The sequence below is a fragment of the Lampris incognitus genome, chromosome 19 (assembly GCF_029633865.1).
Source record: "Lampris incognitus isolate fLamInc1 chromosome 19, fLamInc1.hap2, whole genome shotgun sequence".
Taxonomy (NCBI): Eukaryota; Metazoa; Chordata; class Actinopteri; order Lampriformes; family Lampridae; genus Lampris; species Lampris incognitus.
The window spans coordinates 1359745-1382699 of record NC_079229.1 but is presented as its reverse complement, the minus strand read 5'-3'; the positions used below and the strand labels follow the sequence as shown (position 1 = coordinate 1382699).

Sequence of the window (22955 nt, the reverse complement as noted above, 5' to 3'; positions counted from 1 at the left end):
CTTTCAGTAATGCCAACACCACCTTAGTGTCTCAGTTAGACTGTCTCATGACTGTGCAGTATCTGTGACTTCTCTGTTGTGCTGGTTCGTGGATGGTTACTACCACCTACAGTAAGTCGGAGCTGCTCATCCCTGCAAGTTGAACCAGGAAATAGATCGACCATTGTTGATATGGTTAGACATTTCAGGTAATAACTGTCGCTTTTGTTACACGTTGTTTAGATAACTGGTTAAAGCTGAACTTGTTGAGTCATGTCTGATGATGGTTTTCCATGGCCCTGTAAGACTCCATTGTAAAACTGTGTACAGTGATGCTGCCGTGTCCAAAATCTCCACAATGATACTGATATGTAAAATAACATTGATACCGCAAAGGCAGATGAAGTGTGCTGTTCTCTATGTTCGCTGGAAAAGGTGTGCACTCATCTTCCATGTATGGTTTATCACCTCTTACAGTGCAAGCACCAATGAGCTGCTGATTTCATCACTACATGTCAAGCCATATAGTTTACATAAACTTAAGTGAGTCTCTTCTCTCTTCCCCCCACGCGCTCTTTGTCTCAGATCGTTTTCGACAACTGGAGGTGCTCCAGCAGGTCACCACAGCCTTCTCCTCCTTAGTGGGAGCATCATCTCCCTCTTTCACTCCACTTGGAGCCCCACCACCTGGGGGAGACCTGTCAGCCGAGGCCAGGGAAAGGAGACGCCGTATGGGCATGCTGTTCCGCCGGGCCACCAAGAAGTCTCTCAACCAGGCTGTCAACCCCAATGATCTGTCTGCCCAGGCGTCCGTCCCCCCCAGCGCAGTGTGCCAACCGCCGCAGCCTCTAACTGGCCTGCAGGACAAGAAATTCCCTGCAAAGGGAGTAAGAGCAGGCCTCCAGGAGGCGGTGTGTCTTATCCCGCTGGCAGAGGAACTAGGAGCTGTTCCAGAGACTGAACAACCCCCTCCGCCTCACTTAATCCAGGAGGGAGAACTAAAACTGGAACGACTGAAAAACGACCAGCCCTTGGATACCCTCACTGTCTTGCAGAGGAGTCGTGGCCAGGCCAAAGAGTCGTTTGAAATGGAGGAGGTAAAAGCACAACGGTGACTGCCAATGAAACATGTATTGGGGCAAAGAATGCAAAGTGAAATGAATGTCACTGTATCATGGGATGAAAGCTGCAAGTTCATCTCTGTGAATCCATGTGTGAATCCGCAGTAATGTAGCAGCTTGCTTTTTGTTGTTGTCCTGGCGTTCCCTTCTAGATCCACAGCTTCGATGACAGCAGCATTTCTGGGAGCTGCATGGGAGGAGCAGAAAACACAGGTATGCTTGAAACATAAGGACATAAACTGGAAGGTTAAACTGTAAGGCGTTATTTTCTGTGTGTGGAGTAACTCCAAAAATATCACTTAGGTTTTGTATACCCTGTCTCACCTCCTCTCTGTTACAGCAGCGCCCTCTGCTGGGAATGTGCTGCGCTACCATATGAACCAATGTTCATATTGAAGCAAAAAGAAATGTTTTAACCCTACCTCTGATTCCCTTGTTATTTTGTTTTCTAGAAGCACCATGTGGGCTTGTGGGTGATAGCTGTTTAGATATGTTTGCATGTCAGATCTGAAATGCTAGCTGGCCGGGGAAGGCCAGTGTTTCAGTCGTCTCTCCACGAGCTGCCTTTCAAAGGAAAATAATGGGCACCGGAGGAATTTCTGGGTGAATGCTTTGCTTATGAGTCAAGTGTTAGAGCACTGCTTCTTTAAACAGTCCCTCTGTTCTATATACAAGCTAGGATCCCCCATCCTACCCCGTACATCCCTTCAGCTGTGCTTTCCTTCCCCCGGTTTTGTTTTATTTTATCTTCTTCCTTGCCCTCCGTCACTCTTCGAATACACACGCTAAATTGCTTGGTCCGCTTGGTGAGAAGAGATGTGCTAAGAGGCGTGTAATTCATAGAGCTGTGCTGTCTGAAGTTGAAGGAAGCCTATAGTGTACACAGTTTCATCAGCACAGGGCAATCTGATGCTCAAATGCAAAGTTGGCTCATTAAAGGCTGAGGATATGTTTTAAAGGCTGAGGTCATGTATTAAAGGCTGAGGTCATGTATTAAAGGCTGAGGTCATGTATTAAAGACTGAGGATATGTTTTAAAGGCTGAGGTCATGTATTAAAGGCTGAGGTCATGTATTAAAGGCTGAGGATATGTATTAAAGGCTGAGGATATGTTTTAAAGGCTGAGGTCATGTATTAAAGGCTGAGGTCATGTATTAAAGGCTGAGGTCATGTATTAAAGGCTGAGGTCATGTATTAAAGACTGAGGATATGTTTTAAAGGCTGAGGTCATGTATTAAAGGCTGAGGTCATGTATTAAAGGCTGAGGTCATGTATTAAAGGCTGAGGAAATGTATTAAAGACTGAGGATATGTTTTAAAGGCTGAAGTCATGTATTAAAGGCTGAGGTCATGTATTAAAGGCTGAGGTCATGTATTAAAGGCTGAGGACATGTATTAAAGGCTGAGGTCATGTATTAAAGGCTGAGGTCATGTATTAAAGGCTGAGGTCATTTATTAAAGGATGAGGATATGTTTTAAAGGCTGAGGTCATGTATTAAAGGCTGAGGATATGTATTAAAGGCTGAGGTCATGTATTAGAGGCTGAGGTCATGTATTAAAGGCTGAGGTCATGTATTAAAGGCTGGGGTCCTGTATTAAAGGCTGAGGTCATGTATTAAAGGCTGAGGACATGTATTAAAGGCTGGGGTCCTGTATTAAAGGCTGAGGATATGTTTTAAAGGCTGAGGTCATGTATTAAAGGCTGAGGTCATGTATTAAAGGCTGAGGTCATGTGTTAAAGGCTGAGGTCATGTATTAAAGGCTGAGGTCATGTATTAAAGGCTGAGGTCATGTGTTAAAGGCTGAGGTCATGTATTAAAGGCTGAGGATATGTATTAATGGTTGAGGATATGTATTAAAGGCTGAGGTCATGTATTAAAGGCTGAGGTCATGTATTAAAGGCTGAGGACATGTATTAAAGGCTGGGGTCATGTATTAAAGGCTGAGGATATGTTTTAAAGGCTGAGGTCATGTATTAAAGGCTGAGGATATGTTTTAAAGGCTGAGGACATGTATTAAAGGCTGAGGATATGTATTAAAGGCTGAGGTCATGTATTAAAGGCTGAGGACATGTATTAAAGGCTGGGGTCATGTATTAAAGGCTGAGGATATGTTTTAAAGGCTGAGGTCATTATCATAATGAATTGCTGCTGGCTGAGTAAACAGAGCGCGTCCTCGGTTTCCTGCTACTTGAACCGTTGTGGCTGAGCTGGTTTTCGTCAGGTCTTACTTTTGTGTCACCACACCTTGAGTAGCCTCGGTGTGTCACATGATCCTAACCCAGGGCTGATGTGCAACATAGAAAGATGTAGTTTCAGTTGGTTTTTCTGATGCTGGCCCATGCTGGCTTCTCTGAAACGTGATGGAGGTTTACACTGTGACACAAACAAGAGGTGTGGCTCGAAAGTAAGATAAGTAGTCAACTTCTGCAAGATGTGACAACTTCTCTTGATCCACTTTAATTATTGTCATTAAAAACAATGTGCAGGCACATGCCAAGAATGAAATAAAGGCTGCGACTTCACCAAACAGTGCAGGACAGACAGACAAACACAACAAACACAGTATAAGATATACACACATGAAGACCAAAAGCTAGAAATAAGTTAAAAAAGACATGAAAAAGAAAAGAAAAAGCATGAGTATAAACATATCTACAGACATTCAGTGGGTAGCCAGGTTCAGGTGGGCAACAGCTTGGGGAAAGAAGCTGTTTTTGAGCCTGGTAGTGCGGGCTCTGAGGCTCCTGTAGCGCCTCCCAGAGCACAGGGGGGGGAACAGTCCATGGTTGGGGTGGGTGGGATCTCTGCTGATGCTCAGACCCCTTCGAAGGCAGCGTTTGTGATAAATGTCTTTTATGGCTGGGAGCTGGGTACCGGTGATATGCTGGGCCGCCTTGACGATCCGCTGCAGAGCTTTCTGGTCTACTGAGGTGTAGTTGCCGTACCACACAGAGATGCAGCTGGTCAGGATGCTCTCTATGGTGCAGTGGTAGAAGTTGGGGAGAATTTTGGGGGGTAGACGGGTGCTCCTCGGCGTCCTCAGGAAAGGCAGATGTTGTTGGGCCTTTTTCTCATCTATCTATCGTTACTATGGGCAAATTTGTGTGTACACACCAATGGGAATTTTTAGCCCCGAGGTTTGTCTCAGAGACCAGTGTAGAACCTGGGTAACCCCTGAATCTAGACACTGATTGGCCAACACTGATATCTTTTCAGGCCTGGGTGACTGCTCCTTGCAAGGTGTAGACAGTAGATGTTAGGAGGAAGGAATTAGAAATAACCATCATGCTTTGCTGCTACTGTCAGACAATCTCGAGGACTAAGAAATTCCATGGGTGTGTACGCACACATTTGCCCATAATATCAGTTGATACAGGAGAGGTCCTCGCTGATGTGGATGCCAAGGAACTTAAAGCTGGAGACACACTCCACTTCTTCCCCATTGATGTGTCTGGGGGAGTGGGTGCGGCTTCTAGACCTCCTGAAGTCCACAATCAGCTCCCTCATCTTCTGCACACTGAGGACAGGATTGGTGCCATGATCACAGTACTGTGATTCTGAACTTGCTCTCGGCGTAGCTCACAGAGAACTTTGCTTGTAAACCAGAAGTAAAAGCATCTGTATATGTTGAAATAATGTGCAACAAAAAGTCCTTGTTTTACTTTTTTCAGAAGTTTTTTTTTCTATTAACTCTTCAAATTCACTTAATAACACTGCCTCCTTTCTCCCCTGTGCTCTCACCCCTTCCTTCCATTCTCTTCCTCCACCCCCAGCCGCCTCCCTCTCTCCAGTGCAGGCTGTCATGAGGACTAACAGCTGCCAGTCGGACAGCAGTGGTTTCCAGGAGGAACCGTTCATCCCCTCACTGGCCCAGCAGCCCCCCTCCGCTGGACCCGAACCCATAAAGGTGCATTTCCCACATTTCATTTTACATCGTGTGCCCTGTCCTTCATCCACAGCAACTTCAGTCCCGGGATTTAGTGACGTCATGTAAGAGACAGCAGGCAGCAGGTGTTGCCTGGTCATGGTTTGATGCCGTTATGACGTAGAAACCAACGAGAACACAAACAGGGCACATGTGACATGTTGCACGGAGCTCAGTGCACATCGCAGTAGTGGAAGATGCATTACAACAGTCAATGTCAGTTTTAGAGAACAAGTTCCTTTTCTACACTCAACATACAACGGAACTGCATGGCTGCTGTAGGAAAGCAGGCACATCTGTTTAATGGCGTGTCAGAGGGAGGCGCTCTTGATGATTTCTACCTTGCATTTAAGTCATCGACTCTGGGAGTAACTGTAGTCCACTGATTTTCGGTTTCTACCGCAGCGGTCATACCAGTTTCCTGTTTGCTGGCGTGTGCTACTGACAATGGCATATTTCCCGCGATGCCTGCCAGATTCACCATGGAGAAATGTGTGCTAACGGTCAGCTAACGCCGCCGTCATTAGTCCCGCACTATACCGACACCAATCACCGATATCCCCCCCCCCCCTCTCTCTCTCTCTCTCTCTCTATATATATATATATATATATTAGATATTTGAATCAGAATAATGTGTTCATTGCCTAAGTAAACTAACACAAACGGCTGCATCGTGACATTTAAAGTGTGACTATCGGAGTTGGATAGGCAAACAAATTAGGCAAGGCGAGTTATTTGCGTAGCAGATGATCTAATCACCGCAGAGCTCATTCAAAGCAAGAGACTAACAGTCAAGTCTATTAGAGTCAATTCTATTTGTGTAGCCCAATATAACAAATACAAATGTGCCTCAGTGGGCTTAACAGCAACACAACATCCTGTCCTGAGACCCTCTCATCCGACAAGGAACAACCCCCCCCTCCAAAAAAAATAAAAACCCTTTAACAGGGAGAAAAAAATAGGAAGAAAGCTCAGGGAGAGCAACAGAGGAGGATCTCTCTCCAAGATGCACAACGTGACATGAAGTTGTGTTTGCACAATTTCAAAAGGCGTTATAAAAGCATAAAATACAATAAGTAAGGGAAATCAGCTTTTTGTTTTTTTCAAAAATGATATCTAGCAAATCACTAATAGGAAAAACAAGTCAAAGTGTGGGCAACTGCTATAGAGTATTAACACCAAGACAGAGTATTTGTAAGACACATATTATCAGGAATACTTAGAGATATGGGGAATATTGCACTATACCACCTGGCCAAGTTGTCATGGGGAAGACTTCTTTCTTAAAATGTGCATACATTTACATAATTACAGCTTCATATTCAAGCCTGGGGGGCTCCACGGTGAACTGCACTACAGTTTTGATGCTGACCATCTGAAAGGTCCAATGAAACAGCATCTAGAACACCGTAAACCTGCCTTGTTTCACGTCTATCTGAATGTAATGGGCCGGCTGGGTGGGGCTTCGTACAGGGAAAATGGTCGTGTTAACCAATGACAGCAGGGCATTTTTAGAAGAATTTGGGCATTGACATGCTATTGGCTTATTTCAGTTACAAGAATGAAAAGACTTGTTTCATTTAATAACTACTGTGGTTCTCGTTGTTGCAGGCTCAGTCAGGCATGCCGGGGGGCAGCACCAGCAGCCTGAGGGAAATATCTTCTCCTCCACTTTCTCCCACCTCCCCAACACAGCCATCCTTCCTGTCCGCATCCACAGGTCTCTCCCTCTCCTCCACCTCCCATCCTCTCCCCTCCGCCCCCATTGTCCCCTCCCCTGCTTCCGAGGCAGTTCTCCTCCCCTCGCCTACTCCTCCTGCACCACCACCGCAAGCATCATGTGACTCCCCTGCCACTTCCGGCTCATTACCCATATGTCCCCCGAACTCTACCTCTCCCTCGGACAGACCAGAGAGCAAATCTCTACTGGAGATTTCCCCTTCTACATTTGTTTCTGTTACCCCTTCTGTCTCTTGTTCCCTCCCATCCGAAAAGCCAAAAGACACAGCCCACTGTCCATCATCCACCCCCCCATTGCCGTTCTCCCCCACTTCGTCCTCTCCTGCCTTGTCTTCTGAGCTCTCCTCCCTCGTCTCCATTTCAAAGTGCCCCGCACAAACACACTTGTCTCTAGAAGCACCTGTAGAGACGCATGTGGAGGAGGAGGCTACCGGTGCCGGTCGACCCTCGAGCTTTAACCCATCTCCTGCATTAAAAGATGAAAGCTGCCCTCCGTCTCCAGCCCCCTCTCTGTCTTCTGCCCTCTCGACTCCCTTTACATTGGAAGGGGACCTTGCTGAACCCTCTTGCCTCTCTCCAGCAGTTCCACTTTCGGAGAGTTCCCCTTCCTCGGCCTCACCAAAGCCAGACAACAGGATTAGAGTAGTTGCTGGAAAGGTCCCAGTCCTTCTGGAATGCGCCATCAACCAGCTAGACAGCATCTGCACAGACTCCAACCAATCCTGTCAAAATGACAATGATAATACAGACTCTGCTCCAGCGTCACCTGTCCGAGGTGTTATTGGAGTCAAGACAGATAACCCTTCTTCCGAGGATTGCCTCCAGATGGATGGAGGGACAGAGGGAAGGAGTGAGAGAGACATTGATGCTGTACAGACCCCAGAGACCGTGCTCTCCTGTGCAGATCTGGGGTTAGCTTCAACAACAGTCTGTCAGGCAGTATGCGATGAAACAGATGCAGAACCACATGTCTGTCTGTGCACACCGCATGGTGAGCTTTCTGGTGAAACCGAACACGAAATGTCTACAACATATTCTCAAAGCGAAATGCATGAAACAGAAATTGAACCACACGAAAACTCCTCTGTTTCGCCCGATGAGGTTCCACAATCAGCTTGCGGAACAAACCTAGAACCAAGAAAGAGCTCTGGTCCAATAGAGATTAGAAGCTTAGACCAGATATTTGAAACCTCTGTGGATGGCTCAGAGGGTGATGATGAATATGGGGATGTGGATGCTGTTTGTATGAAGCTGGACTCAGACGGACTCGTCTACTGGGCAGAACCCATCCAAGTATCCACTCCATCCCCTATACTGGAGGATTCTAGGAGCTTTGAAGCCTCAGAAAGATTCTCTGAGATGCCTACCTCACCTGTAGACCTCACTATTCTGGACATACCTACAGACAAAGTTACACAGCCGCCACTCTCCTCTTCCATGACACTGGACTCTGCCCACACTTCAACACCAGTCACTGCTCTACAAGACAACCAAAGTGCCTTCTTAGACACAGCGTCCTCCATTGTTCCAGATAATGTCCCATCAGTCCCCTCCGCAGACAACCTCAATGGCCTGGGTAGTTTCAGATCAAGTCGATCCGTCTCTGTCCAGATGCCTTCATGTCAATCCTTGCATTCTGTGTCCAATATCATCCACAGAAAGGATGTCCCAATCGCCACTGAGCCCAAACCCGCCCTGCTCCCCAGAATTCTCGTTTTGGACACATCCACACCGCTCCGAGCTGTCCAGTCCTGGACAGACCCCCAGCTTCAACGGAATGAGCTGAGCCCAAAGGTGTCATCCTCGGGCAGTCAAGGAACGGCTGGTAAGATGGTTGGCTCAGAAATGACAAAAAGGTCTGGGGGTATCTCTTCCTCAACCCCGTCCTTACCATTGCTGTCCAGTAGCTGGCAGTCCCAAGACAACAATCTCCCTGGGTCAGCCAGAAGTTTACAGACAAAGTCAGTCTCTCTGGATACTGGGCTGTGGCCTGATGAGGAGGATGAGGAGGCCGAGCGTCTGGGAGATGAAGACTTGGATAAGCAGTGGGACGGAGCCTTACTGAACAGCATGACATGCTGCTGCTCCTGCGAGCCTCGCTGTGCCTGCTGTATTCAGGACGGATGCAGCAAAACGGCCACTTTTGGAAAGTTCCCTGTGAGTAACACTTCACTGGAAGATGGACTAGCACTGCTGTTGTATTTTTAGCTAACAGAACAGACACTTTAAAAAATATCTGTCTCAAATGTTGACTTTATTCTTTAGGTTTTGACTCTTTTGTGGCACACATAGATGTGGCTATGTTTGTCTGCAGCTAGGTGTGTGTGTGTGTGTGTGTGTGTGTGTGTGTGTGTGTGTGTGTGTGTGTGTGTGTGTGTGTGTGTGTGTGTGTGTGTGGAATCTGTATGCATCATTGTCTACCCTAACTCTATGGCACGTGTTTTATTCTATCTATCTCTTTCTGCTTCCATCGTGGATTTAACCTGTGGCTCTTTGATACTTGTGCAGCACGTTGGTCAAACCCAAGTTGTTTTTGTCCTATATAAACAAACCAGGGGGGCATGGTGGCGCAGTGGTTGGCACGGTCGCATCACAGCCAGAAGGTCCTGGGTTCGAGCCCCGGGGTAGTCCAACCTTGGGGGTCGTCCCGGGTTGTCTGCATGGGTTTCCTCGGGGGGCTCCAGTTTCCCCCTACAGTCCAAATACATGTAGGCCAGGTGAATCGGCTCTACTAAATTGTCCCTAGGTGTGAATGTGGGTGTGTGGGTGTGTGTGATGGCCTGGCGGCCTGTCCAGGGTGTCTCCCCGCCTGCCGCCCAGTGACTGCTGGGATAGGCTCCAGCATCCCCGCGACCCTGAGAGCAGGATGAGTGGTTTGGACTGGGTTTGTGTGTTTTACTGTAAGCCACTGAGCATCTCCAGATAGAGGGGGTTGATTTAGTTGTTCCCACGTTGTTAATACCTGATTTATTTATGCACACTACACAAGGAGAGAAAGCTCATCAACAGGTCTCCTGCCAGGAGTTTTCCAGGTGGTCTGGTGATCTGAACCAGCTCCCAGTCCCACTTGTGAGGGTTCAGTCTAATCCCTTTGGGTCATAAGTGAGATTTTCTCACCTTTTTAAGGAAGAGGGCCCGATCTGGTCACATTTTGCAGGTATTCACGGTTGATTTCATGGCCTCTAAGACAGCCCCCGGGGGTAGGAACACCAGTCTCATGTTTAGTGAAGGGGTTAAGACTAGAAAAAATCTTTTAGCGATAGACAAGAGGCCATTTAAAACCTGATATGTACATTTTTGAAGGTCAGATATATCCAACAATGTGAGAACACAGAGGTAATCATCATCACCATCATCTGCCCGGCCATGTTGAAACCCTGTTGAAATATCACAGGAAAGTGGAACTGGTTCATTGGAGCTCAGTTGAACCAGTTCAGATGATTAAATGACCCCATGTCACGAGTCCTTCTTTAACAAAATAAGATTAGAAACGATGAATGAGTCATGAGGCACTCATTTCCTCTTCTTTTTGAAATCAAAATAATATTTGTTGTTTTGCTACCATAGTTGGCAGCCAGTTTTAAAGGTGGTGCATTTTTACGCCGGGCTGAGATTTGCATACGAATGCCTTATTTGCATGTGTGAAGCTCTCGTCATTTTGTTTGCTGCTGCTTTTTCACTCCTCAGCTTTTAATTCCAGCTCGGCCTGGTGAAAATGTAAATTACCACTTGTTTGTTGTCAGGTCAGTTCTGCAGTCATGTGAGTGAATATGGGCCTGATGAATGCTGAGAATGGCAGAGGCCTCATTTACTGAAACATTTATAAACACAAAGAGATGCAGTCAATGTGTCTCTATTTCAGTAGATATATTTCAGCAGTCATACATTCTTAAAAAAACCCATATTGCTTGAAATAACTCATGCATTGTCTGTGAAATATACAGTGTTATCATCTGGCAAGTGAGGAAACAGTTTGTGCTGTCACTCGTGACACGACTAGTTTGTGGATGACACTCATGTGACATGACTAGTTTGTGGATGACATCATGTGACACGACTAGTTTGCGGATGACACTTGTGACACGACTAGTTTGTTGATGACATTATGTGACACGACCAGTTTGTGGATGACATCATGTGACACGACTAGTTTGCGGATGACACTCATGTGACACGACTAGTTTGAGGATGACATCATGTGACATGACTAGGTTGCAGATGACACTCATGTGACACGACTAGTTTGTGGATGACACTCATGTGACATGACTAGTTTGTGGATGACATCATGTGACACGACTAGTTTGCGGATGACACTTGTGACATGACTAGTTTGAGGATGACATCATGTGACACGACTAGGTTGCAGATGACACTCATGTGACACGACTAGTTTGTTGATGACATTATGTGACACGACCAGTTTGTGGATGACATCATGTGACACGACTAGTTTGCGGATGACACTCATGTAACACGACTAGTTTGAGGATGACATCATGTGACATGACTAGGTTGCAGATGACACTCATGTGACACGACTAGTTTGTTGATGACATTATGTGACACGACTAGTTTGTGGATGACACTCATGTGACACGACTAGTTTGAGGATGACATCATGTGACATGACTAGGTTGCAGATGACATTATGTGACACGATTAGTTTGTGGATGACACTCATGTGACACAACTAAATTGTGGATGACATTCATGTGACACAACTAGTTTGTGGATGACACTCGTGTGACACGACTAGTTTGCGGATGACACTCATGTGACACAACTAGTTTGTGGATGACACTCATGTGACACAACTAGTTTGTTGATGACATGTGACACGACTAGTTGGGGATGACATCATGTGACACGACTAGTTTGCGGATGACACTCATGTGACACAACTAGTTTGTGGATGACACTCATGTGACGTGGCTAGTTTGCAGATGACATTCATGTGACACGACTAGTTTGTGGGTGACATCATGTGACACAACTAGTTTGTGGATGACATCATGTGACACGACTAGTTTGTGGATGACATCATGTGACACGACTAGTTTGTTGATGACACTCGTGACATGACTAGTTTGCGGATGACACTCATGTGACATGACTAGTTTGAGGATGACACTCATGTGACACGACTAGTTTGCAGATTACACTCATGTGACACGACTAGTTTGTGGATAACACTCATGTGACACGACTAGCTTGTTGATGACATAATGTGACTCGACTATGACACTCGTGACGCGACTAGTTTGCGGATGACACTCGTGACACGACTAGTTTGAGGATGACACTCATGTGACACGACTAGTTTGCGGATTACACTCATGTGACACGACTAGCTTGTTGATGACATAATGTGACTCGACTAGTTTGTGGATGACACTAATGTGACACAACTAGTTTTTGGATGACACTCATATGACATGACTAGTTTTTTGATGACATCATGTGACTCGACTAGTTAGTTGATGATATCATGTGACACGAGTAGTTTGTTGGTGACATCATGTGACACGACTCGTTTGATGATGACATCATGTGACTCGACTAGTTAGTTGATGACATCATGTGACTCGACCAGTTTGTTGATGACATCATGTATTCATTCCTGTCTTGCCTGCAGTATTCTCTGGGGGAGCTCGAGGGGATGATGCGCTGTCTGAAGCAGTTCCGCTCAGTACTGACGGACATTGAGGAGCAAGTGTCCGAGGAGCAGGCATCAGTTTATAATGCCTTGACTGTCACTGACAGGTACTCCGACCACGTCACACAGTGGATTATTAATGCTATTGCACCATACTTTATAAACAGGAGGTGGATAGATGTATACTAGAAGGAAATATGGATAGATATTGAAGCACTTTTTTGAAAGGAAGGAAAATACCATTATGACACATACTCAAACAAACACACACAGATGCATGCATATGTGTACAACCACCAACACCCACACAAACACACACACACACACGAACACACAAGACAATTATTCCCCAATTTCTAGATAGGTAATGAGAGTGACATTGCAACTTATTTGTGTAGTGCTTACAAATAGATATACAAGACACAGACAATGAATAGGACTCAGCTGCTCTGTGTTTCTTACATCCTCACCTTCTCAGCTGCTCTGTGTTTCTTACATTCTCATCTTCTCAGCTGCTCTGTGTTTCTTACATTCTCATCTTCTCAGCTGCTCTGTGTTTCTTACATCCTCATCTTATCAGCTGCTGTGTTTCTTACATCCTCATCTTCTCAGCTGCTCTGTGTTTCTTACATCCTCATCTTCTCAGCTGCTCTGTGTTTCTTACATCCTCATCTTCTCAGCTGCTCTGTGTTTCTTACATCCTCATATTCTCAGCTGCTCTGTGTTTCTTACATTCTCATCTTCTCAGCTGCTCTGTGTTTCTTACATCCTCATCTTATCAGCTGCTGTGTTTCTTACATCCTCATCTTCTCAGCTGCTGTGTTTCTTACATCCTCATCTTCTCAGCTGCTGTGTTTCTTACATCCTCATCTTCTCAGCTGCTCTGTTTCTTACATCCTCATCTTCTCAGCTGCTCTGTGTTTCTTACATCCTCATCTTCTCAGCTGCTGTGTTTCTTACATCCTCATCTTCTCAGCTGCTCTGTTTCTTACATCCTCATCTTCTCAGCTGCTCTGTGTTTCTTACATCCTCATCTTCTCAGCTGCTCTGTGTTTCTTACATCCTCATCTTCTCAGCTGCTCTGTGTTTCATAAATCCTCATCTTCTCAGCTGCTCTGTGTTTCTTACATCCTCATCTTCTCAGCTGCTCTGTGTTTCTTACATCCTCATCTTCTCAGCTTCTGTGTTTCTTACATCCTCATCTTCTCAGCTGCTCTGTGTTTCTTACATCCTCATCTTCTCAGCTGCTCTTTGTTACTTACATCCTCATCTTCTCAGCTGCTCTGTGTTTCTTACATCCTCACCTTCTCAGCTGCTCTGTGTTTCTTACATCCTCATCTTCTCAGCTGCTCTGTGTTTCTTACATCCTCATCTTCTCAGCTGCTCTGTGTTTCTTACATCCTCATCTTCTCAGCTGCTGTTTCTTACATTCTCATGTTCTCAGCTGCTCTGTGTTTCTTACGTCCTCGTCTTCTCAGCTGCTGTGTTTCTTACATTCTCATCTTCTCAGCTGCTGTGTTTCTTACATCCTCATCTTCTCAGCTGCTGTGTTTCTTACATCCTCATCTTCTCAGCTGCTCTGTTTCTTACATCCTCATCTTCTCAGCTGCTCTGTGTTTCTTACATCCTCATCTTCTCAGCTGCTCTGTGTTTCTTACATCCTCATCTTCTCAGCTGCTCTGTGTTTCTTACGTCCTCGTCTTCTCAGCTGCTGTGTTTCTTACATTCTCATCTTCTCAGCTGCTGTGTTTCTTACATCCTCATCTTCTCAGCTGCTCTGTGTTTCTTACATCCTCATCTTCTCAGCTGCTCTGTGTTTCTTACATCCTCATCTTCTCAGCTGCTCTGTGTTTCATAAATCCTCATCTTCTCAGCTGCTCTGTGTTTCTTACATCCTCATCTTCTCAGCTGCTCTTAGTTACTTACATCCTCATCTTCTCAGCTTCTGTGTTTCTTACATCCTCATCTTCTCAGCTGCTCTGTGTTTCTTACATCCTCATCTTCTCAGCTGCTCTTTGTTACTTACATCCTCATCTTCTCAGCTGCTCTGTGTTTCTTACATCCTCACCTTCTCAGCTGCTCTGTGTTTCTTACATCCTCATCTTCTCAGCTGCTCTGTGTTTCTTACATCCTCATCTTCTCAGCTGCTCTGTGTTTCTTACATCCTCATCTTCTCAGCTGCTGTTTCTTACATCCTCATCTTCTCAGCTGCTCTTAGTTACTTACATCCTCATCTTCTCAGCTGCTCTGTGTTTCTTACATTCTCATCTTCTCAGCTGCTGTGTTTCTTACATCCTCATCTTCTCAGCTGTTCTGTGTTTCTTACATCCTCATCTTCTCAGCTGCTCTGTGTTTCTTACATCCTCATCTTCCCAGCTGCTCTGTGTTTCTTACATCCTCACCTTCTCAGCTGCTCTGTGTTTCTTACATCCTCATCTTCTCAGCTGTTCTGTGTTTCGTACATCCTCATCTTCTCAGCTGCTCTGTGTTTCTTACATCCTCATCTTCTCAGCTGCTCTGTGTTTCTTACATCCTCATCTTCTCAGCTGCTCTGTGTTTCTTACATCCTCATCTTCTCAGCTGCTCTGTGTTTCTTACATCCTCATCTTCTCAGCTGCTCTGTGTTTCTTACATCCTCATCTTCTCAGCTGCTCTGTGTTTCTTACATCCTCATCTTCCCAGCTGCTCTGTGTTTCTTACATCCTCACCTTCTCAGCTGCTCTGTGTTTCTTACATCCTCATCTTCTCAGCTGTTCTGTGTTTCTTACATCCTCATGTTCTCAGCTGCTCTGTGTTTCTTACATCCTCATCTTCTCAGCTGCTCTGTGTTTCTTACATCCTCATCTTCTCAGCTGCTCTGTGTTTCTTACATCCTCATCTTCTCAGCTGCTCTGTGTTTCTTACATCCTCATCTTCTCAGCTGCTCTGTGTTTCTTACATCCTCATCTTCTCAGCTGCTCTGTGTTTCTTACATCCTCATCTTCTCAGCTGCTCTGTGTTTCTTACATCCTCATCTTCTCAGCTGCTCTGTGTTTCCTACATCCTCATGTTCTCAGCTGCTCTGTTTTTCTTACATCCTCATGTTCTCAGCTGCTCTGTTTCTTACATCCTCATCTTCTCAGCTGCTCTGTGTTTCTTACATCCTCATCTTCTCAGCTGCTCTGTGTTTCTTACATCCTCATGTTCTCAGCTGCTCTGTGTTTCTTACATCCTCATCTTCTCAGCTGCTCTGTGTTTCTTACATCCTCATCTTCTCAGCTGCTCTGTGTTTCTTACATCCTCATGTTCTCAGCTGCTCTGTGTTTCTTACATCCTCATCTTCTCAGCTGCTCTGTGTTTCTTACATTCTCGTCTTCTCAGCTGCTGTGTGTTTCTTACATCCTCATCTTCCCAGCTGCTCTGTGTTTCTTACATCCTCATCTTCTCAGCCGCTCTGTGTTTCTTACATCCTCATCTTCTCAGCCGCTCTGTGTTTCTTACATCCTCATCTTCTCAGCTGCTCTGTGTTTCTTACATCCTCATCTTCTCAGCTGCTCTGTGTTTCTTACATCCTCATCTTCTCAGCTGCTCTGTGTTTCTTACATCCTCATGTTCTCAGCTGCTCTGTGTTTCTTACATCCTCATCTTCTCAGCTGCTCTGTGTTTCTTACATTCTCATCTTCTCAGCTGCTCTGTGTTTCTTACGTCCTCGTCTTCTCAGCTGCTGTGTTTCTTACATCCTCATCTTCTCAGCTGCTCTGTGTTTCTTACATCCTCATCTTCTCAGCTGCTCTTTGTTTCTTACATCCTCATCTTCTCAGCTGCTCCGTGTTTCTCACATCCTCATCTTCTCAGCTGCTCTGTGTTTCTTACATCCTCATGTTCTCAGCTGCTCTGTTTCTTACATCCTCATCTTCTCAGCTGCTCTGTGTTTCTTACATCCTCATCTTTTCAGCTGCTCTTTGTTACTTACATCCTCATCTTCTCAGCTGCTCTGTGTTTCTTACATCCTCATGTTCTCAGCTGCCCTGTGTTTCTTACATTCTCGTCTTCTGAGCTGCTGTGTTTCTTACATCCTCATCTTCTCAGCCGCTCTGTGTTTCTTACATCCTCATCTTCTCAGCCGCTCTGTGTTTCTTACATCCTCATCTTCTCAGCTGCTCTGTGTTTCTTACATCCTCACCTTCTCCGCTGCTCTGTGTTTCTTACATCCTCATCTTCTCAGCCGCTCTGTGTTTCTTACATCCTCATATTCTCAGCTGCTCTGTGTTTTTTACATCCTCATCTTCTCAGCTGCTCCATGTTTCTCACATCCTCATCTTCTCAGCTGCTCTGTGTTTCTTATATTCTCATCTTCTCAGCTGCTCTGTGTTTCTTACATCCTCATCTTCTCAGCTGCTCTGTGTTTCTTACATCCTCATCTTCTCAGCTGCTCTGTGTTTCTTACATCCTCATCTTCTCAGCTGCTCTGTGTTTCTTACATCCTCATCTTCTCAGCTGCTCTGTGTTTCTTACATCCTCATCTTCTCAGCCGCTCTGTGTTTCTTACATCCTCATCTTCTCAGCCGCTCTGTGTTTCTTACATCCTCATCTTCTCAGCTGCTCTGTGTTTCTTACATCCTCATCTTCTCAGCTGCTCTGTGTTTCTTACATCCTCACCTTCTCAGCTGCTCTGTGTTTCTTACATCCTCATCTTCTCAGCCGCTCTGTGTTTCTTACATCCTCATCTTCTCAGCTGCTCTGTGTTTTTTACATCCTCATCTTCTCAGCTGCTCCGTGTTTCTCACATCCTCATCTTCTCAGCTGCTCTGTGTTTCTTATATTCTCATCTTCTCAGCTGCTCTGTGTTTCTTACATCCTCATCTTCTCAGCTGCTCTGTGTTTCTTAACCCGTGAGTTGACACGATTATGTCACAATGTTCTGTGAATTTTAGAAACTGACAAATGGTACGATGTACTTTACATGTGTGTGTGTGTGTGTGTGTGTGTGTGTGTGTGTGTGTGTGTGTGTGTGTGTGTGTGTGTGTGTGCGTGTGTGGGTTTGTGTGTGTAGGGAGGAGCTTCAAGAAATAGCTGAGTTGAGGAGAGCAGTGAAGCAGGAGGCTGGAGAACTGGAGCTGCAGCTTAATGAACTGGCCCACCACTACGATGACAGCTTGAAAATGGTAGTGTACACACACACACACACACACATGCTCAAGTTAATACCCCTGTCTGTGCCCCTGAGCAAGGCAGTGGGGAAAGAACTGGAGTTGGTGCACGGGCGCAGCATGAAGGCAGCGGCCCACTGCTGCTAGCTACACACGTCACAGCTAGGATGGCTTCATTTGCAGTAACTGAATTTCCCCATGGAGATTAATAACGCAACCTTAATAGTAACTTCACACAAACACACACAAACACGCACAAGTAGCGGGGTGGGGGGGGGGGGGTTCTCTGCCTGTTAGACACCACAATGAGCTGTGCTCCTGCTGGGTAACATGAATATATTTTAACATATGTAACATGCTCGTGCTTGGTAGAAATTAATATATTTTAATATATATAACATGCTCGTGCTTGGTAGAAATTAATATATTTTAATATATATAACATGCTCGTGCTTGGTAGAAATTAATATATTTTAATATATACAACATGCTCGTGCTTGGTAGAAATTAATATATTTTAATATATATAACATGCTCGTGCTTGGTAGAAATTAATATATTTTAATATATATAACATGCTTGTGCTTGGTAGAAATTAATATATTTTAATATATATAACATGCTCGTGCTTGGTAGAAATTAATATATTTTAATATATACAACATGCTCGTGCTTGGTAGAAATTAATATATTTTAATATATATAACATGCTCGTGCTTGGTAGAAATTAATATATTTTAATATATATAACATGCTTGTGCTTGGTAGAAATTAATATATTTTAATATATACAACATGCTCGTGCTTGGTAGAAATTTATATATTTTAATATATATAACCCGCTCGTGCTTGGTGAAAAGGAATACATTTTAATATATATGACATGCTCGTGCTTGGTGAAAATTAACATATTTAAATAAATACAACATGCTCGTGCTTGGTAAAATTAATATATTTTAATATATATAACATGCTAGTGCTTGGTAGTAATTAATATATTTTAATATATATAACATGCTCGTGCTTGGTAGAAATGCATATATTTTAATATATATAACATGCTCGTGCTTGGTAAAAATGAATATATTTTAATATATACAACATGCTCGTGCTTGGTAGAAATCAATATATTTTAATATATACAACATGTTCGTGCTTGGTAAAAATGAATATATTTTAATATATATAACATGCTTGTGCTTGGTTAAAATGAATATATTTTAATATACACAACATGCTCGTGCTCGTTGAAATGAATATATTTTAATATATATATATAACATGCTCGTGCTTGTTGAAATGAATATATAGCATGCTTGCGCTTGGTGAAAATTAATGGTTAGTGGAGCAGAAGGAGAGCATAATCAGCACACAAACCATCAGCGAATGAATGAAGCAACAAGCGAAGGTGACTTTAACAAATATATCTGTATGCAGTGATTTTATTTTTTGTTTTTATTATTTTTATTATTATTATTATTGTAATCCCCAGTGGAGGCTATGATATCCAAAATGTCTCCATTTTGTACTGCCTCTCCTTTTTTTCTTGGCCAGCTCACCCAGTCCAACTGATCTTTTCCTGATCTTTTCCTCCCTGGCAGAAGATCCACAGGCTGCTGGATGAGCAGTCCCTCCTCCGGTCTCAGCTCCGACTTCTGCCGTCTAAAGCTGATCCGTCTTCACACCACATCAGCTCCACCAAGAGCGTAGCCACCCAGTGCTGCCTGCTGCCCTGGCTTCCTCTATCTGAGCCGACGAGGAGCCCGCTGCCTGGCTCGGAGGGAGGCTGTCAGAGGCTGAGCTCTTCTCCCACCAAGTCAGACAAGACCGACTTCATGGGCTTTCTGCAGAGAGTAAGAAACTGTGTTTGACACACAGATGATGCACATAAACTACTTGCCCCCAGATGAGACATGGTCATTACATCATCCACTGCGGCCCCATTTGGCAAGAATTATTTCTGATATTGTATTTCCTTGATTATAAATATGAGATAAATTTGTGAAACACATTGTGTAAGATCACCGTGTATTATGTGTGCTTTTTTTTCTTTGTAGATTTAGAGAAAGCATACGACAGGGTGCCGAGAGAGGAGGTGTGGTATTGTATGAGGAAGTCAGGAGTTGCAGAGAAGTATGTAGGAGTGGTGCAGGATATGTATGAGGGAAGTGTGACAGTGGTGAGGTGTGTGGTTGGAATGACAGATGGGTTCAAGGTGGAGGTGGGATTACATCAAGGATCGGCTCTGAGCCCTTTCTTGTTTGCAGTGGTGATGGACAGGTTGACGGACAAGATCAGGCAGGAGTCTCCATGGATGATGATGTTCACGGATGACATTGTGATCTATTGCGAGAGTAGGGTGCAGGTGGAGGAGAGCCTGGAGAGGTGGAGGTATGCACTGAAGAGAAGAGGAATGAAAGTCAGTAGGAGCAGTTTGTGACAAACCTTTTTTCGTTAAAAGCATTTGTGTGACTTAAAGGTACAATACATAAGTATACCTACTTACAGAGTAACTAAACCCTACACCATTTTAGTTAGTTTGCTGTCATTTACAGGTTAAAAGCACATAAAGGTTAAAACATGGCAGGCTGGTCTTGGAACTCTGTGATGATGGGGGTCAGCCCTATGTTCGCTCAGCCCTGTGGGTGAGCTACCGGTTAAGGCTGGGTAAATGTAAGCTTGTGGTTGCGTGCCAGCCATATTTTCTGCTTAAACATGTCACAACAGCATAGAACTGTTTAAAAAATGAGTACAACATCTTTTTAAAAAGGATTACAAGTAATACCTCATGTACCAGAGCCAATGCGACACAAAAATGCAACCTTGTGTTTGTTTTTTTTTTCATTTGAAATAAATCAATCACATCAATGTGGATCCATGAGCCTCTAGGTACTTAATTCAGTACCAGTTAATGTAGTTAGTTAATTCAGTACCAGTTAATATAGTTAGTTAATTCAGTAGCAGTTGATATATTTAGTTAATTCAGTAGCAGTTAATATAGTTAGTTAATTCAGTAGCAGTTGATATATTTAGTTAATTCAGTACCAGTTAATATAGTTAGTTAATTCAGTAGCAGTTGATATATTTAGTTAATTCAGTAGCAGTTGATATAGTTAGTTAATTCAGTAGCAGTTGATATATTTAGTTAATTCAGTACCAGTTGATATATTTAGTTAATTCAGTACCAGTTGATATATTTAGTTAATTCAGTACCAGTTGATATATTTAGTTAATTCAGTACCAGTTGATATATTTAGTTAATCCAGTACCAGTTGATATATTTAGTTAATTCAGTAGCAGTTGATATATTTAGTTAATTCAGTACCAGTTAATATAGTTAGTTAATTCAGTAGCAGTTGATATATTTAGTTAATTCAGTAGCAGTTGATATAGTTAGTTAATTCAGTAGCAGTTGATATATTTAGTTAATTCAGTACCAGTTGATATATTTAGTTAATTCAGTAGCAGTTGATAGTTAGTTAATTCAGTAGCAGTTGATATAGTTAGTTAATTCAGTAGCAGTTGATATATTTAGTTAATTCAGTACCAGTTGATATAGTTAGTTAATTCAGTAGCAGTTGATATAGTTAGTTAATACAGTACCAGTTGATATATTTAGTTAATTCAGTACCAGTTGATATAGTTAGTTAATTCAGTAGCAGTTGATATATTTAGTTAATTCAGTAGCAGTTGATATAGTTAGTTAATACAGTACCAGTTGATATATTTAGTTAATTCAGTAGCAGTTGATATATTTAGGCAATTCCGTACCAGTTGATATATACTGCTCAAAAAAATAAAGGGAACACCTAAAAACACAATATAGACCTCGATGAATGAAATATTTCAGCTGAAAATCTTTATTTATTAGACAGAGGAATGTGTTTAGAGCAAAATAACCTAAGAATGATCAATGGAAATCAAAATCCTTAGCCCATTAAGGTCTGGATTCAGAATCATACTCAAAATCAAAGTGGAAAATGAGAACATAGGCTGATCCAACTTCTGTGGAAATTCTTCAAGACGATTCAAAATGAGGCTCAGTAGTGTGTGTGGCCTCCACGTGCCTGTATGCACTCCCTACAACGTCTGGGCATGCTCCTGATGAGACGACGGATGGTCTCCTGAGGGATCTCCTCCCAGACCTGGATCAGGGCATCGGTCAACTCCTGGACAGTCTGTGGTGCGACATGGCGTTGGCGGATGGTACGAGACATGATGTCCCAGAGGTGCTCGACTGGATTCAGGTCTGGGGAACGTGCAGGCCAGTCCATAGCATCAATGCCCTCGACATACAGGAACTGCTGACACACTCTGGCCACATGAGGACGAGCATTGTCATGCATGAGCAGGAACCCAGGGCCCACTGCACCAGCATATGGTCTGACAAGGGGTCTGAGGATCTCATCCCGGTACCTAATGGCAGTCATGGTACCTCTGGCTAGCACGTAGAGGTCTGTGCGGCCCTCCAAGGATATGCCTCCCCAGACCATCACTGACCCACCACCAAACCGGTCATGCTGGAGGACGTTGCAGGCAGCAGAACGTTCTCTACAGCGTCTCCAGACTCTCTCACGTCTGTCACATGTGTTCAGTGTGAACCTGCTCTCATCTGTGAAGAGCACAGGGCGCCAATGGCCAACCTGCCAACCAAGATGTTCTCTGGCAAAGGTCAATCGGGCTGCACGGTGTTGGGCTGTGAGCACAGGCCCCAATTGTGGACGTCGGGCCCTCATACCATCCTCATGCATTCTGTTTCTCACTGTTTGAGCAGAAACCTGCACATTAGTGGCCTGTTGAAGGTCGTTTTGGAGGGCTCCGGCAGTGCTCCTCCTGTTCCTCCTTGCACAAAGGACCAGATAGCGGTCCTGCTGCGGGGTTGTTGTCCTGCTGCGGCCCCCTCCACGTCTCCTGGTGTACTGGCCTGTCTCCTGGTACCTCCTCCATGCTCTGGACACTGTGCTGGGAGACACATCAAATCTTCTTGCCACAGCACGCATTGATGTGCCATCCTGGATGAGCTGCACTACCTGAGCAACTTCTGTAGGTTGCAGATACCGCCTCATGCCACCTCTAGTGGTGAGGGCACTAGTACAATGAGAAACTAACCAAAGATCGGCCAGAAAAGAGGAGGACAGGCAAATGGTCTGTGGCCACCACCTGCAAATCCATTCCTTTTATAGGGGTTGTCTTGCAAATTGTCTAATTTCCACCAGGTGGAAATTAGACAATTTACCAACAGGTGAAATTGATTCACAAATCAGTGTTGCTTCCTAACTGGACAGGTTGATATCTCAAAAGTGTGACTGACTTGGAGCTACATTGCATTGCTTATGTGTTCCCTTTATTTTTTTGAGCAGTGTATTAATGCAGGTGCAAGAGAAACATCTACCTTCACAAT

At 44.2% G+C, this 22955-nt stretch overlaps 1 protein-coding gene across 1 annotated transcript; it reads left to right on the top strand.

Annotated features, from left to right (window-relative positions):
- The first annotated feature begins 8605 nt into the window (after positions 1 to 8605).
- On the top strand, positions 8606 to 19721 carry itprid1 (ITPR interacting domain containing 1). Its single transcript, XM_056299930.1, has 4 exons — positions 8606 to 8923; positions 12405 to 12532; positions 17458 to 17569; positions 19156 to 19721. Exons 1-4 carry the CDS (start codon positions 8612 to 8614, stop codon positions 19423 to 19425), a joined length of 822 nt encoding a protein of 273 aa, XP_056155905.1. The 5' UTR covers positions 8606 to 8611; the 3' UTR covers positions 19426 to 19721.
- The last annotated feature ends 3234 nt before the right edge of the window (positions 19722 to 22955 follow it).

What these genes read in the sequence shown, in the direction of transcription:
- itprid1 (XM_056299930.1), top strand. Translation starts at nt 8,612, where the DNA reads ATGACAAAAAGGTCTGGGGGTATCTCTTCCTCAACCCCGTCCTTACCA. An exon ending in CCACTTTTGGAAAGTTCCCT is followed by an intron (nt 8,924 to 12,404) that starts GTGAGTAACACT and finishes TCTTGCCTGCAG; the next exon opens with TATTCTCTGGGGGAGCTCGA. An exon ending in GCCTTGACTGTCACTGACAG is followed by an intron (nt 12,533 to 17,457) that starts GTACTCCGACCA and finishes TTGTGTGTGTAG; the next exon opens with GGAGGAGCTTCAAGAAATAG.